General features: G+C 43.0%; 1 protein-coding gene across 35 annotated transcripts in view; it reads right to left on the reverse strand.

Moving 5' to 3' along the window:
• Positions 1-15,371, reverse strand: part of WDR27 (WD repeat domain 27) — a 247,248-nt gene that overhangs the window by 212,480 nt on the left and 19,397 nt on the right. For 16 of the 35 annotated variants that reach the window (XR_010158275.1, XR_010158282.1, XR_010158285.1 and 13 more), the window contains 4 exons: positions 5,466-5,607; positions 3,778-3,902; positions 1,272-1,475; positions 426-477 (listed from right to left, as the gene is read on the reverse strand). Coding sequence is in view for 21 of the 35 variants with exons in the window: in XM_054686541.1 (XP_054542516.1) it covers positions 426-477; positions 1,272-1,475; positions 3,778-3,902; positions 5,466-5,607 (523 nt within the window). In the remaining 14 variants the exon portion in view is untranslated. The remainder of the gene's footprint in view (positions 1-425; positions 478-1,271; positions 1,476-3,777; positions 3,903-5,465; positions 5,608-15,371) is intronic. The other 19 variants (XR_010158276.1, XM_054686544.1, XM_054686540.1 and 16 more) reach the window with 5 other exon arrangements.

The following is a 15,371-nucleotide window of genomic DNA, read 5'->3' on the forward strand; positions in this document are numbered from 1 at the left end:
CACACGTGCTCAGGACCTGACCATGAGGCCAGGTGTGGCGCACGCCCACGCTCACCCTGGATGGACAGGGCAGTCCTGGCCCTACCAACACCGCTGGTTCTGGGACATGTTTCTACAGAGAGCAGAGGGCTCGACTTCCCTGGGTGCTCAGGCATTTTATCTGACAGCAAACGTGCTTTACTCCTCCAAAACAGAAAGGCCCAGACTCCAAGCATGCATTTAATTTTAAGTGAAAAACATCAAGGACATTCACTGTTAAGTGAATCCTCTCCCTGTGTGGACGGGAGTGAAGGGCTGTAAGTCTGAGATTGCCTCATTCAGATCCACTCGAATGTCCCAGCTCCATCTTATGCCCTGTAATGTGCTCTAGAAAAAGTGGGTTACACACAACCTATTTACAGGAAACATGAAAGTTTTAAATTTACCTGATAACACAGATGAACTGTATATTAATGATCCTGTACAATGGTCCCAGACCTTTGGATAAAGACAGGATTCTTTAGAAGAGGTAACAACGTTGCCATTATTGCAACAGGTGAAGCTAACAGTACTATTCAATATCAGATTAGTCAACACAAATGGTTATCTAAAACAGAAAACAATAAAATGAGCACAAAAATAATAAAAATGTAGTAACACAATAAAATATGTCAGAATCAAAAAGAAAAAAATAACATCACTTCCATAAATAAAACGCTGGTGGATCTGAAGAATTGGAAACAAAAATGAAACAAGGTGAAAAACAGTTCCCAGGCACTTGGTCAACGCTGCCAAGATAGAGGCACCAAGCGGAAACTGTAGCAGTCTACACCCCGTCAGGTCAGGTGCACACTCGCTGGTCAGGTCTACACTGTCAGGCGCACACTGATGTCAGCTGGATAAAAACTGAATCCGCATTCCATTTTCTTCTAGAGCCTCATTTTGTGCTGACTGAACCCTCCACACCCTGGGACTGGCTCTTCTGCTCTGGGCCTGGGAATGCCGTGGAGAAGAATTCGTGCCTGGGCGCTCCCAGGCCCTGAATGCAGTTGTGGGAAATCCGGGGCCGCAGAACCGTCCTGTCAGGAATCCAAGCCCAGCCAGCGGCCCCGGCAAAACATCCGGGCTGGGCGTTTCTGTGGAAATCAGGATAGCGGGCGCCTTGCAGAAGTGGGGTAGAAACAACATCACTCAGGTGGCCGTGGCCGTGAAGCAACCGCACAGCTCCCGTCACCACAGCTCTTTCCACAGCGCGTGCCACGCAGGAACGCCGTCCAGCGTCCATCCCTCACCTTAAAGCCTCTGTCCTCGGACGCCGAGATGAGGGTGCCTGCTCGCCAGGGACAGAACTCCACCGCAGTCACCGGGCCCAGGTGGCCCTGCAGCTCGGCCCGGACAGCCTGAGTCTGAGAGAATGTGTGCAGGAAGGTCGGTGGTGGGACTTTGTGGCGGTTATTAACATCAGGACGTTCTATGTATGTCACAGAAAATCGCTGCTATTAAAATAAAGCCCATATTATTCCTCTGTTCAAGCTGGAATTCTCTGTATATAAACCAAGGGTGAAAAGTCAGGTGTCTGAGCTAAGAGGAAAGCTCAGGCGACAGGCACAGTCTCAGCAGTGTTAAAAGACGACACTGACTGGAGCTAACCCTGAGCGAATTAGGAAGCTGGCGTCTCCTCAGGAATCCTGTCTCCCCACCGGCTGCCCCATGCATCTGCCCTGAGGCTCCCTGCCTGTAACTCAGAATGTACTGCTCCGCCTTCCCAATCCCTCAGCATCTGTTCTCCACCGAGGGCTTCCTACAAGACAAGACGGTGCGGCAATAGGCGCTCATGAGTTACCCTTTCCTCCTGAAGTCCCTAAAACCTCCGACAGCCAAGACAGCACCCCAGAAGTCAGCGTCACAAGCTGGAGACACACAGGGCTTCCCGTTTATATGGAAATCAGGCTTGAACAGCATGACTGAGGAATGGAGTAGTGAGAGCATCGGGGGTTCCTACGGTCAGTCATCGCCCTGAGAATATCCCCAGGGAACTCCAGGCACGAAGTGCTGGGCACTCTTCTTGAATTTTACAGCACTCCATTTAAATAAGACAAATATCCCTTAATATACATGCAGAAAAAATAAACATGTATATATATGGTGACTTAACTTACAAACAGACATTTAACTCTGGAAGACTTTCTTTAGTAATACAACATATCGCCATCAACAAATACAACTTAGAATACTGAGTATATTATGCCAGTTACCATCAGATTGTTAAAAATAAAAGGCAAGACTATAACCTGTGTAGGAATAGGGAGAGTTATGACACTGAGTGTTATGAAATATACATTTCCATTTTCTCCAGTTTCTATAAAATAAAGCTAGTCCATTGTCTATGATATGAATAACATTATATCCTGAAAAATATTTAAGTTATTTCCTTTTGACATTTTATGTTGATTAAAAAGTGCCTTTTACCAGGAAGTGCTCAGTATTCATTTGAAATCTTTAAAATCAAATGGTATAAACTGTTGACTTGCTGAGTATGCTGTTAAAAGAATGTGAGCTCTTCACGGACTCACGTGACAACCATTCCTCATGTCTGAAAGTCATTCTCCCCGAGTGAAGTGTATTTCAATTGACACGCCTGCTGCTAAGGAAGCGTGGGGAGGATCTCACGGGCTGCACACACATCTGCAGCAGGCACCTGCTTACTCACCTGCTATGTGCCCGACTCAGGGGTGTGGCTCCAACCTGACCCCAGGCTGATTGTTCTCTCCATCTGGGACCCAGTATCTTCCTTCAAACACTAACAGTTTTCTGCTTCTTCCTAATTCACTTTGGTTTTCCTTTTCCTGACACAACAATGTTAATTCTTTGCACACTAATGGTAGTTTTGTTATAAATGGTGGGGTGGCCTAATGTTAATCTATCACAGGATGTTTACAACAAAACATGAAATACTTACAGCTCAAACACCAACATATCCAGAAAGCTTTCACAGACAGACTAGAAATAGTGTGAAGCCCTTTACCTAACTCTTAGATACTTCCCATCATCTCTCTGTGGCTTAACTCATGATGTGAACTTTTTAAATTTATGAGCCTTAATTTCATAATTAGTCCAAAAATAGTCTGAAGACATAAATGTCTTCTCTCCCAAAATGCCTATTACACATGAGGCCCATGAGAACCAATTCACATTCCATGCCGAACATCCTTCCTCGCCTACGTTTATTAAGTGGCTATCAAAAGAAAAGCTATTCAGGCCAACAGCTTTGTGAGCCATGTTGACAAAACGACCCCAGGCCTGGGGTCACCTACAAAATCAGGCTTTCTAACATTGCAATGGGGCAGCTGACTGTTCTAGTCACACACGAGGTCGAAATCACACAGGCAGGAAGAGGTGACACATTTCCTTAAACTAACCCTGGTGCGAAAAGTCTGATTCTTGATGAAAAGAACATTTTGATAAAAGATATAAACAAAAGCGCTATGCTAGGAAGGATGCCTACAATCAGGGAATATCTGAGAAATAAAAGTTTTGCAGAACATGTTTCTCTAAAGTCATACCTGACACCCAGATTCCATAAAGTTTTAATATTTATATAAATATTGCTATCTGATACCAGTGGTTTTCCAATTGCAAGATAAAGATGTGATTTTATAAAAGTAAACTAAATTGAAGATATAGCTTTAAAAAAAAGGCGTACAGAAGAAAAGAAAAGACCGCTGGGCAAGGTCCCAGAACCTGGGAGGCCCCATCAGCTAAACCCTTCCGTGAAATCCACGTGAATTTCAATCTTACCTCAATATCCAGCATGAATATTTTGTTTCCAGCACACACGGCAACAACACGATCATCCAGGCTCAACTGTAAACACAGCACCTTTCCCAAAAGCGAGCCCATGACAGTCCCTCGAGGGACCAGCCCTAGAGTGAGTTTCACCATTAGTGCCAGTTTACCAAATGCATTCAGCATTACATTAATCTGAGAAAAGTACTGAGAATGTAACCCTCTATTCTAAAATTACTGAGAGAATGACAATGAGCTTTGATGTGATTTTGATTCTTTAAGAATATCAAAAATACTGGATATACAGAAGTCTTCTGAAAACCTGGGGAATGCAGCACTTCCCTGCAGAGACTCTCTCAGCATCGAAACACGAAGATGCCTTTCTCTGGAGGCTGCAGTACCCGTGCAGTGAGAATCATGCACATCAAACTGCATGTTTCGATGCTTCTCACCCACATCCAACCCCATGTCCACCCTCATGTCTAGGTTCAGCTAACATTGATTGGAAGGAAAGGAGTAGGGGCCTATCCAACCCAGGCCTCCAGGGACTAAGCAATGTCAGGACACCCACAAGCAGCCAGGAGGTTCCCAAGACCCGGACAACATGTGCAGCAGCTGCAGCCTGATGCAGAGCCCGTCATGCAAATCCACACAGGTGAAGGAAAAAATGGCGGGCAAGGTCATCTGGTCCTAGTGTGTACCATGGACCTATCACCAGCAAAATGCAGATATACTCCACCCAGAGCCTGTGAGAGACACATGTGCTCATGTCCCACAGCCACCAAGTCTAGACAGAGACACGTGCTCATGTCCCACAGGCACCCGGAGCCTAGAGAGACACACATGTTCATGTCCCACAGCCACCCAGTCTAGAGAGGGACACGTACTCATGTCCCTACATAGAATACATAGATTTATAGTCTCTTTGCATTTATGTTTTAATGTAATCCTCTAACTTCTCTATATAATTGCACAAAACTCAAATTCCTTAACGTGGTCCCCACCTAACTTTTCGACTTCCTCAGATGAGGCTCTCCTGACATCAGCACGCTCCAAGCACACAGGCAGGTTCTCACTCTTCCCAGGGCCTTGGCACATTCATCCCTTCTCACCCTCACCCTCAGCGCACGTGCCCCTCCGAGATCCTGCTTCTCAAAGTGCTCCCATGCACGTGCACGCTGCCCTGGCCTCATCTGCCTTCTCCTCTGCACACTCACAATTCACAGCCACTCAGTCGCTGGCTTACAGTGTCTCTCTCAAACTCTGAGCTGTGACTTCCAGAGGATTTGGGACCAAGCCCTTCCTATTCACCACTGTGTCTCCAGCCTGAAATATTACAGGTGCTCAAGACCCCTTGCTGTGCAAGGAAAGAATATTTCCACTTTCCTACATGTTTTCAGGTTGATACAAAATGGACAGTTCTTAAAATAAAAAGGGACATAAGATCAAAACCAATGAGCCTATAAGATCAGCATAACAGACAGCAAAGGTCCGTAAGTCTGAATGGCCTGGGGCCCTTCCCATATAAAGCGCCTGCTTGCATGCCTGGGTTCAAGGTAAAGAGAGTACAAAATTATCCCAAACCCCCCGAGGGACTGCTGTTACCCAAGGGAAACACCCCTTGGGTGGTACCAAGTATACTGAAGGATGAGTTATTCCTTTTGCAGGTTTTTAAAAACATGTTTTAGATTTTCATTTACCTTGAAGTACTTTCTCTCTACATTCATCCAGGTTCCACATTATAACATAATCCAGTGATGCTGAGCAGATTAGAAGTGGGTTCACTTTATTTCCAAAAGCCATAGCAGTAATTGGCTGATGGTGTCCTCGTAGGATTAGAAGCTGGGAAAATTAACAAAAATAAAACACAGATCATAGACATTTAAAAATAAGAGTATAACAACATAACTTCAAACCTAAAAAATTAAAAGATTGAGTTTTTCAAATACATTTATCTTACATATTCATTGTTAATTCATTTGTTAAAATCCCTGCTATGTACTACTAAATTATTCTCTCAAGTTAACCATTTCACTGCTATTCACTGTCACACACACTAATAAAAAGATACAGGCTACCTCGTTCTTCCATTTCTTTATCACTTATTAGTTAATTAAATATAGAACATGTCTCCACCACATGCCAGAAGAGGTAACAGCTGAGCTGAAAACTGAAGAATAAGGAGAGGAATGAGGGGTGGACAAGAGGAGGGGAGCATTGAGGTCCCTGGGAAAACAAGGCATGGGTAAGAAACTGCTGGGACAAGCAAAGGAGTGAGAGGAGGCTGGAGAAAGGTGAGGCCCAGGTGTGGAGACCTTGGCAACTACACAAGGAGTGTTGATAGCACTCTAGGAAATTAAAATCCAACAAAAAATGCACAGTCAGAATAATACAGTGACTAGATTTGTTTTCCAGGAACAAAACATTGCTACAAGCATGGAGCAGACGAGTGTTGGGGGTATACTGGGCTGGAGAGACAGACGGGAATGCATGAAACACTCAAGGGAAATCCAATAAAGACCTGGACTAAGAAAGACAGTGATGATGGAGATGGAGAGGAGATGGTGACTGAAGATTCCGTGACCAATGGATATGGAGGGATGGAGGGAAAAACAAAAGCAAAGGGATAGGGTTTGAGGTTAAAAACCTAGGTGAACAATGTCTCAAGAACAAAATACAGAGGGAAAATGGGATGGGACTGGGGGTCCATAGTAAGTTGAGATGCTTATAAGGTGATGTCAAATAGACAACAAGCAGTTTAATATGAGAGATATCACTGGAGAATTCCACTTCTAGTAAAGGCAGGATACGTCACCTCATTGGTACCAATCCTACTGATGAGAATTACAAGAAAAACTGGACAAAATTAAATATATATATACACACACACATATATATACACAAACATACACACATATACATATACACACAGAGAGACACACATTTTGAAGGCATCAGAAAGCAACCAGGTTGTTGAAGAATTATGGTAACAAGATTATATATAGGGAAGAAAAAAATGGAGGGAAGTGACCCCAGATGCTGGGGTCACTTGTCCCATAAAGATATCTACTATAAAGACAATTTTCTGACAATTCCACTAAAGGCAGCTGAGGAGCTGAGATTCAAGGGGCTAAGGGCACAAAAATGGTGTAATTAAATGAGTCATCTTCAGTGACACAAACAGAACTATCATATTGGGAGAAGGGAAAAGATTTCTGTCATATTACAAAGTAATTTTGTGATAGAGCTGATTGCCTTAATGTTGATAACTCTACAATTTTTTCCCGCAAAGAAATATGAATGGATTTTAAGTAAATGTCTGCCTAGAATACAATCTACTAAGGTGAGAGGGATGGGCATGCTGCTAAACCCCCAGGCTTAGAATGGGAACCCCAAAAAAGACAAAATCCAAGGAGTAAAGATGAACTGTAAATAAAACCACCCTCATAAGAACTGACACCCAGTTATGAATTGACTTAACACCTGACTGGCTTAGGGTAATCTAGGACTGCCAGTGCCCTGAGCATGACTGGCTACCAGAAGCTAACATAAATCTGATTTGGAAGAATGTAAGAATCCAGAGTATCAAATCAGCTATACTTTTTTTTCATATACAAAATCCAGCAATCTAAAAAACAACCAGGTATTCAAGGAGACAAGACCATTTAGTCAAAAACAAAGAAAAATAAAGAATAGAGAAATGCGATGCCTACAAGTCATCCAGATAAGACTTGAAACCAAACTAAAACTGATCCAAATGTTAGAATTACTAGACAAGAACATTCAAACCATTATTAAAATATTTTCCATATGTTCAAAAGTTAAGTAGAGGCATAGAAGATATTTAAAAGTCCCAAACCTAACTTCTGGAGATGAAAACTAGAATAAGATAAAATTTTAAAAAACACTTAGTGGGATTAACTGCATATTAGATGTTGCTGAGGAAAAGATTGGTAAATTTAAAGACAAAGCAATAGAAGCTATATAAAAATGAAAGAGAGAAAAAATACATTCATAACCATGAAAGAGTATCAGTGAGCTGTGGGAAACTTCACGTGACCTGACATACATGTAAGCAGGGTCCACAACGTTTGGGAGGAGGGGAATATTTGAAGAAATAATGGCTGAAAATTTTCCAAATTTTGATGAAAACCATAAACCCGTAGAACCCCAATGATAAAGTTTGGATGTCCCCTCTTTCATGCGCGTCCATGTGAAGAGACCACCAAACAGGCTTTGTGTGAGCAATAAAGCTTTTAATCACCTGGGTGCAGGCGGGCTGAGTCCGAAAAGAGAGTTAGCAAAGGGCAATGGGGTGGGGTTTTATAGGATTTGGGTAGGTAAAGGAAAAAGGGGAGTTGTTCTCTGGCGGGCAGGAGTAGGGGTCACAAAGTACTCAGTGGGGGAGCTTCTGAGCCAGGATGAGCCAGGAGAAGGAATTTCACAAGACAATGTCATCAGTTAAGGCAGGAACAGGCCATTTTCACTACTTTTGTGGTGGAATGTCATCAGTTAAGGCAGGAACCAGCCATCTGGATGTGTACATGCAGGTCACAGGGGATACGATGGCCGAGCTTGGGCTCAGAGGCCTGACACCCTCCAAATCCCACGTTGAGATGTAATCCCCAGTGTTGGCGGTAGGGCCTGCTGGGAGGTGTATGGGTCATGGGGGCAGATCCCTCATGGCGTGGTGCCATCCTCACCATGGTGAGTTCTCATGAGATCTGGTCATTTAAAAGTGTGTGGTACCTCCCCCCATGCCTTGCTCCTGTTTTTGCCATATGACATGCCTGTTTTCCCTTTGCCTTCCACCATGATTGTAAGGTTCCTGAGGCCCTCACCAGAAGCTAAGCATTTGTTGGTGCCATGCTTGTGTCGACAAAAGAGTCGAACTTTGTAAAATATTTTAAGAGATTTATTCTGAGCCAAATATGAGTGACCATGGTCCATGACACAGCCCTCAGGAGGTCCTGAGAACACGTACCCAAGGTGGTTGGGGTACAGCTTGGTTTTATGTACTTTAGGGAGGCATGAGACATCAATCAAATACACTTAAGAAATACATTGGTTTCGTTCAGAAAGGCGGGACAACTCAAAGCGGGGGCTTCCAGGCTATAGGTAAATTTAAACATTTTCTGGTTGACAATTGGTTGAGTTTATCTAAAGATCTGAGATCGATAGAAAGGAATGTTCAGGTTAAGATAAAGGATTGTGGATACCATGTTTTATTGTGCAGAGGAAGCTCTCAGATAGACTTCAGAGACCGCAGGCTGTAAAATTTTTCTTATCGGATTTAAAATGGTACCTGGCTCTTACTCGATTATCTCCTGGATCTGGGAAGGAATGAAGGAAAACAAAGGGGAAAGGGGATTCTCTATAGAATATGGATTTTTCCACAGGAGACTTTGCAGGGCAATTTCAAGGTATGGCAAGGAAATATATTTTGGGGTTGAATATTTTTTCCTTATCTCATAATGCTATGCCAGAGTCAGACTGAAAAGTAAGTCATGATATACGGGGTCAAATAAAACCCATCTAATCAGAATTTATGGTTTGTAGGGCATGACTCCCTAGGCCCCTGAGGTAGAAATTTGGGCAAGATAAAAATCAGAGTTTAGTCCTCACTTGTGCAGCCTGCAGAACCATGAGCCAATTAAATCTCTTTTCTTTATAAATTACCCAGTCTCAGGTATTTTGTTATACTCAGGACTAAACTCTGACCTTTTTCTTCTCCTGTCCAAATTCCTATCTAAGGGGCTTAAGGATTCACACACTAAAAACCATAAAGTCTCATCAGAGGATTTTATTTAACCCTATATAACGTGGCTTACTTTCCAACCTAACTCTGGCATAACATCACATGACAGATAAAGAAGGGAATTAAAATATGTTAACTCCAATTATGTTTCTTTACCATATCTTGACATAGGCCTGCGAAGCTGTCTCTTGTGGGGAAAATCTACATTCTGCAGAAGATCCCCTTTCCTTTGTAGGCCTTTTTCCTGATCCAGAAGAGTAACCACTAAGACTCTGGCACTTTTTAAGTCTAATAAATATTTACAATCTATTCTCTCTGAAGCCTGCCACCTGGAGGCTTCTTATGTATATTGGGGACCTTGGTCTCCACGATCCGTTATCTTAACCCAGACATTCCTTCTATTGAGTCTAGGTCTTTAGACAATAACTTAACACTTTCAACCAATTGCAATTTAGAAAATTATCGAATCCACCTATGACCTGGAAGCCCCCACTTTGAACTGTCCCACCTTTCTGGACCTAAGCAATGTACATATTACATGTATTGATTGATGTCTTATGTCTCCCTAAATTGTATAAATCCAAGCTGTAGCCTGACCATCACGCACATGTTCTCAGGACCTCAAGACTGTGCCTTGGGCCTCTGGTCGCTCGTATTTGACTCAGAATAAATCTCTTCAAATATTTTACAGACTTTGATGCTTTCACTGACATAGCAATTCATGAAAGGCCTAATACAGAAAATTGGTACCAAGAAGTGGGGCACTGCTATAAAGATACCTAAAAACGTGGAAGTGGCTTTGGACCTGAGTAACCAGCAGAAGTTGGAAGAGTTTGGAGGGCTCAGAGGAAGAGGAGATGCTGAGGGAAACTTTGGAACTTCTTAGATACTGGTTAAATGACTGTGACCAAAACACTGATAGTAGTAAAGACAGTGAAGTCTAGGCTGAGGACGTCTCAGATGGAAATGAACTTGCTGGGAACTGGAGCAAAGGTCACTCTTGTTATGCCACAGCAAAGAGCTTGGCTACATTCTGTTCATGCCCTAGGGCTCTGTGGAAGCTTAAACTTGAGAGTGATGGCCTAGTGTACCTGAAGGAAGAAATTTCTAATCAGCAAAGCATGTAAGATGTCTCCTGGATGCTTCTAACAACATACAATCATAAATGGGAGCAAAGAAATGTCATACAGTTGGAATTTATATTTAAAAGGAAAGCAGAGCATAAAAGTTCAGAAAATTTGCAGCCCAGCCATGTGGCAAAAAGTAACTGTTTTTGGTGAGAGGAATTCAAGCAGGCTGTGGAGCAACCATTTACTTAAGATATTTGTGTAACTAAAAAAAGAACCAAAGGCTGATAACCAAGGCAATGGGAAAGGCCTCCAAGACATTCCAGATATCTCCAAGGCAGTCCCTCCCATTACAGGTCCTGAAGTCTAGGAGGAAAGAATGGTTTTGACGGCCAGGGCCTGCTGCCCCACACAGCCTCAGGACACTGCTCCCATCTCCAGCTCTGGCCTCAGCTCAGAGGACCCCAGATACAGCTTGGGCTGCTGTTTCAAAGGGTGCAAGCCACAGGCCTTGGTGGTTTCCATGTGGTATTAAGCCTGCAGGTGCACAGAGTACAAGAGTAAAGGAGGCTTAGCAGCCTCCAGCTAGGTTTCAGAGGATTTGTGAGAATGCCTGGGTGCCAAGGCAGAAGCCCGCTGCAGGAGTGGAGCCTTCACAGAGAGCTTCTACTAGGGCAGTGCCAATGCCAAGGGGAAATGTGGAGTTGGAGCCCCCACACAGAGTCCCCACTGAGGCACTGCCTACTAGAGCTGTGAGAAGAGGGGCACCATCATCCAGACCCCAGGATGGCAGATATTCCAGCAGCTTACACCCTGCTCCTAGAAAAGCCGTAGGCACTCAACAACCAGTGAAAGCAGCCACAAGGGCTGAACCTTGCAAAGCCACAGGGACAGAGCTGCCCCAGGCCTTGGGAGTCCACCCCTTGTACCAGTGTGCTCTGGATGTGGGACACAGAGTCAACAGAGATAATTTTGGAGCTTTATGATTTAATGACTGTCCTGCTGGGTTTCAGACTTGCATGGGGCCTATAGCTCCTCTCTTTTGGCCAATTTCTCCCTTTGGAAATGGGAATGTTTATCCAATGCCTATAATCCCTTTGTATATTGGGAGTAAATAACTTGGTTTTTATTTTACAGGCTCATAGGTGGAAGGAACTTGCCTTGTTTCAGATGAAACTTTGGACTTAGGACTTGGGACTTTTGATTGAGTTGATGCTGGAACAAGTTAAGGCTGAGGATTAAGCTCTGATTTTTTTTTATCTTGCCCAAATTCCTTTCTAAGGGGTCTGGGGAGTCATGCCCTACCAACCATAAATTCTCAGCAGATGAGTTTTATTTGACCCTTTCTATCGTGGCTGACTTTCCAATCTGACTCTGGCATAACAAGGAAGAAAATCAAAATGTTTTACCTCAAAATATATTTCCTTGCCATACCTTGAAATTGTCCTGCAAAGTCTCTTGTGGTAAAAATCCACATTCTATAGAGAAACCCCTTTTCCCTTTGTTTTCCTTCCTTCCTTTCCAGATCCAGGAGATAATCAACTAAGAGCCAGGCACCCTTTTTAAGTCCAAAAAGAAACAATTTACAACCTGCTCTCTCTGAAGTCTGCTATCTGAGAGCTTACTCTGCACAGTAAAACATGGTCTCCACAATCCTTTAGCTTAACCTGAACATTCCTTTCTATCGATCTCAGATCTTTAGATAAACTCAACCAATTGTCAACCAGAAAATGTTTAAATTTACCTATAGCCTGGAAGCCCCCGCTTTGAGTGGTCTCGCCTTTCTGAATGAAATCAATGTATTTCTTAAGTGTATTTGATTGATGTCTCATGCCTCCCTGAAATATATAAAATGAAGCTGTGCCCTGACCACCTTGGGCACATGTTCTCAGGACCTCCTGAGGGCTATGTCACAGGCCATGGTCACTCATACTCGGCTCAAAATAAATCTCTTAAAATATTTTACAAAGTTTGACTCTTTTCGTCGACAAGACTTTGGGGGACTGTTGGAAAGACATGATTATATTTTGCAATGTGAGAAGGACATGAGATTTAGGGGACCAGGAGTAGAATGATATAGTTTGCATGTCCCCTGCAAATCTCATGTGGAGATGTAATCCCCAGTGTTGGAGGTGGGGTCTGGTGGGAGGTGTTTGGGTCATGCCGGCTGATCCCTCATGGCTTAATGCTGTCCTCACCACAGTGAGTGAGTTCTCATGAAATCTGGTCTTTTAAAAGTGTATGGCACCTCCTCCTGACCACTTGTTCCTGTTTTCACCCTGTGAAGTACCTGCTCCCTCTTCACCTTCTGCCATGACTGTAAGGTTCCTGCAGTCCTAATTAAAAGCAAAGCAGACATTGGTGTCATGCTTGTACAGTCTGCAGAACCATGAGCCAATTAAATCTCTTTTCTTTATAAATTATCCAGTCTCAGGTATTTCTTTATAGCAATGCAGAAATGGCCTAATACATGCAAGAATAAGAAATATGAAGAAAAATACACCAAAACATAGCATGATCAAATTGTTGAAAATTGGTAATATAGAAAGTTTTAAAGGCAGCCAGACAAAAATAACCCATTGTATACATGAGAACAAAGATAAAGATAATAACAGAATTCTTATTGAAATGATAGAAGAGCAACATATTAAAAACCTGAAGAAAAATCTGTCAAACTAGAATTCTCTACTCAATATAAATGCCTTTCAAAAACAAGGCAAAATAAAAACTTTTTTAAACACACAAAGGCTGAAATAATTTATCACCATATTTGCACTGAAACATATGTTAAATAAAATACTTCAGGCAGAAGGAAAATGCTACCAGACGGAAACATGCATGTACACAAAGGAATGAAGAGCACCAAAAATATAATTACGTGGGTAGATGTGTAAGATATTTTTCCTTCTTAAATTTAAGAGCCTTAAAATTAAAAAAGAAAAGGCCAGGCGCAGTGGCTCACGCCTGTAATCCAAGTACTTTGGGAGGCCGAGGCAGGTCTATCACGAGGTCAGGAGATCGAGACCATCCTGGCTAACACGGTAAAACCCCGTCTCTACTAAAAATACAAAAAATTAGCGGGGCTTGGTGATGGGCGCCTGTAGTCCCAGCTACTCGGGAGGCTGAGGCAGAAGAATGACGTGAACCCGGGAGGCAGAGCTTGCAGTGAGCCAAGATTGCGCCACTGCACTCCAGCCTGGGCGACAGAGCAAGACTCCATCTCAAAAGAAAAAAGAAGATATTTTTCTTATTGTTTAAATATCTTTAAAAGATCCCTGAATGTTTAACAAAAGTAATAATGGATTGTCAGGTTTGTAGCATATGCAAAAGTAAAATGCATGACAACAAAAACATAAAAGTTGTGAGAGAGGAAATGAAAGAGATACAATGCTAACATTAACGAAAATAGAAAGTAGCCAAAGAAGATTTCAGAGCAAGAATATTACCAGGGATCAAAAAACAGTATCACTTTATAATAAATGAAGTCAGTTCAACAGGACATAAAATATACTAAACACATATGTGCTTAATAACAGAGTTTCAAAATACATAAAGTAAAAACTAATGGAAGACAGATAAGTTCACAGAGTCACAGATTTCAATATGCCTCTTTCAATAACTGATTGAACAACTGGACATGAAATCCTCAAGAATATAGAAGACTTGAAGAACACTATTAGCCACCTCAACCTAACTGACATTTATAAAACAAAAGACACAAACACAATTATTCCTAATAGTGTTACTTGCAATAGTCAAAAACTAAAAATAACCTAAATTCCCACCAATAGGAGAATGCATAAAGTATAGTATATCCATACAATGAATATTACTCAATAATAAAGAAGAATGAACTACTGAATGCAGGAACATGGATCTCAATTATCCTGAGTGAAGAAAGCCAGACAAAATGAATAAGTATCGGACATCACCAAGCTGGTGAAATAGAAGCTAACCCACTCATATCTCCCGACAATAACAAAAATTCTGCACCCATCCATGGTCCAAAGTCTCTCTCTACAAGAGCCTCAGAATTTAGGTGGAAGTTGTGAAACCCCAGCAGAGCCAAGATCTTAGAAGGTCATTTTGAGAGTTCAGACCCACACCTAGGTGGCTGATTCACTACGCGTGCTCTTAGCTTCAAGCCCAGAAACGGCCCAGTCCTCCAAGGGGCTTGGTTACCACCTCATTTGGCCTTGAGCCTGAAAACAAAACCAACGGCCAAAGGGTCTGGCAGGAATCACACACTCTACTAACTGATGGAAGGGCTCATCTGCCTGTTGACAATGGTCTAGGCAATGAACCTGAAAGCTGCCCTGTGGCTTCGCTCCAATTCCCTCATCTGAGGTCCCAGGTAAGAGCTGCTTACAAAAAGACCCACAGGGAGACTTGCCCGTATCTTGCAACCTGGGATTCTCAGCCCTCCCTGGCAGGCTCGCCACACTTCCTCCCATGACAGATCCTGAGGGTACCCAATCTCAGCTCTGGGCTCTTCTGCTGCACTCAGGGAACTATCCCATCTGTACTGAGACCTGCTAGGAGATGCATGCTCCTCTGTGCCAACTAGACCTCTCTAGTCTCCCACCCATAGCAGATCATAAGGGGGCCCAGTCCCAGCTCCAACTCCTCCTGTTGAAATCGGGGAACTATCTCATCTCTGCAGGGACTTCCTCAGAGACATGCAACCCTCTGAATCAATGTGACCAGGCTCTCCAACCTCTGTCCCACAGCAGATCCCAGACGGGCCCAATCTCAGCTCCAGCCCATCCTGCTGCAGTTGG

Source organism: Pan troglodytes, chromosome 5, assembly GCF_028858775.2.
Source record: "Pan troglodytes isolate AG18354 chromosome 5, NHGRI_mPanTro3-v2.0_pri, whole genome shotgun sequence".
In the NCBI taxonomy this organism is placed as follows: domain Eukaryota; kingdom Metazoa; phylum Chordata; class Mammalia; order Primates; family Hominidae; genus Pan; species Pan troglodytes.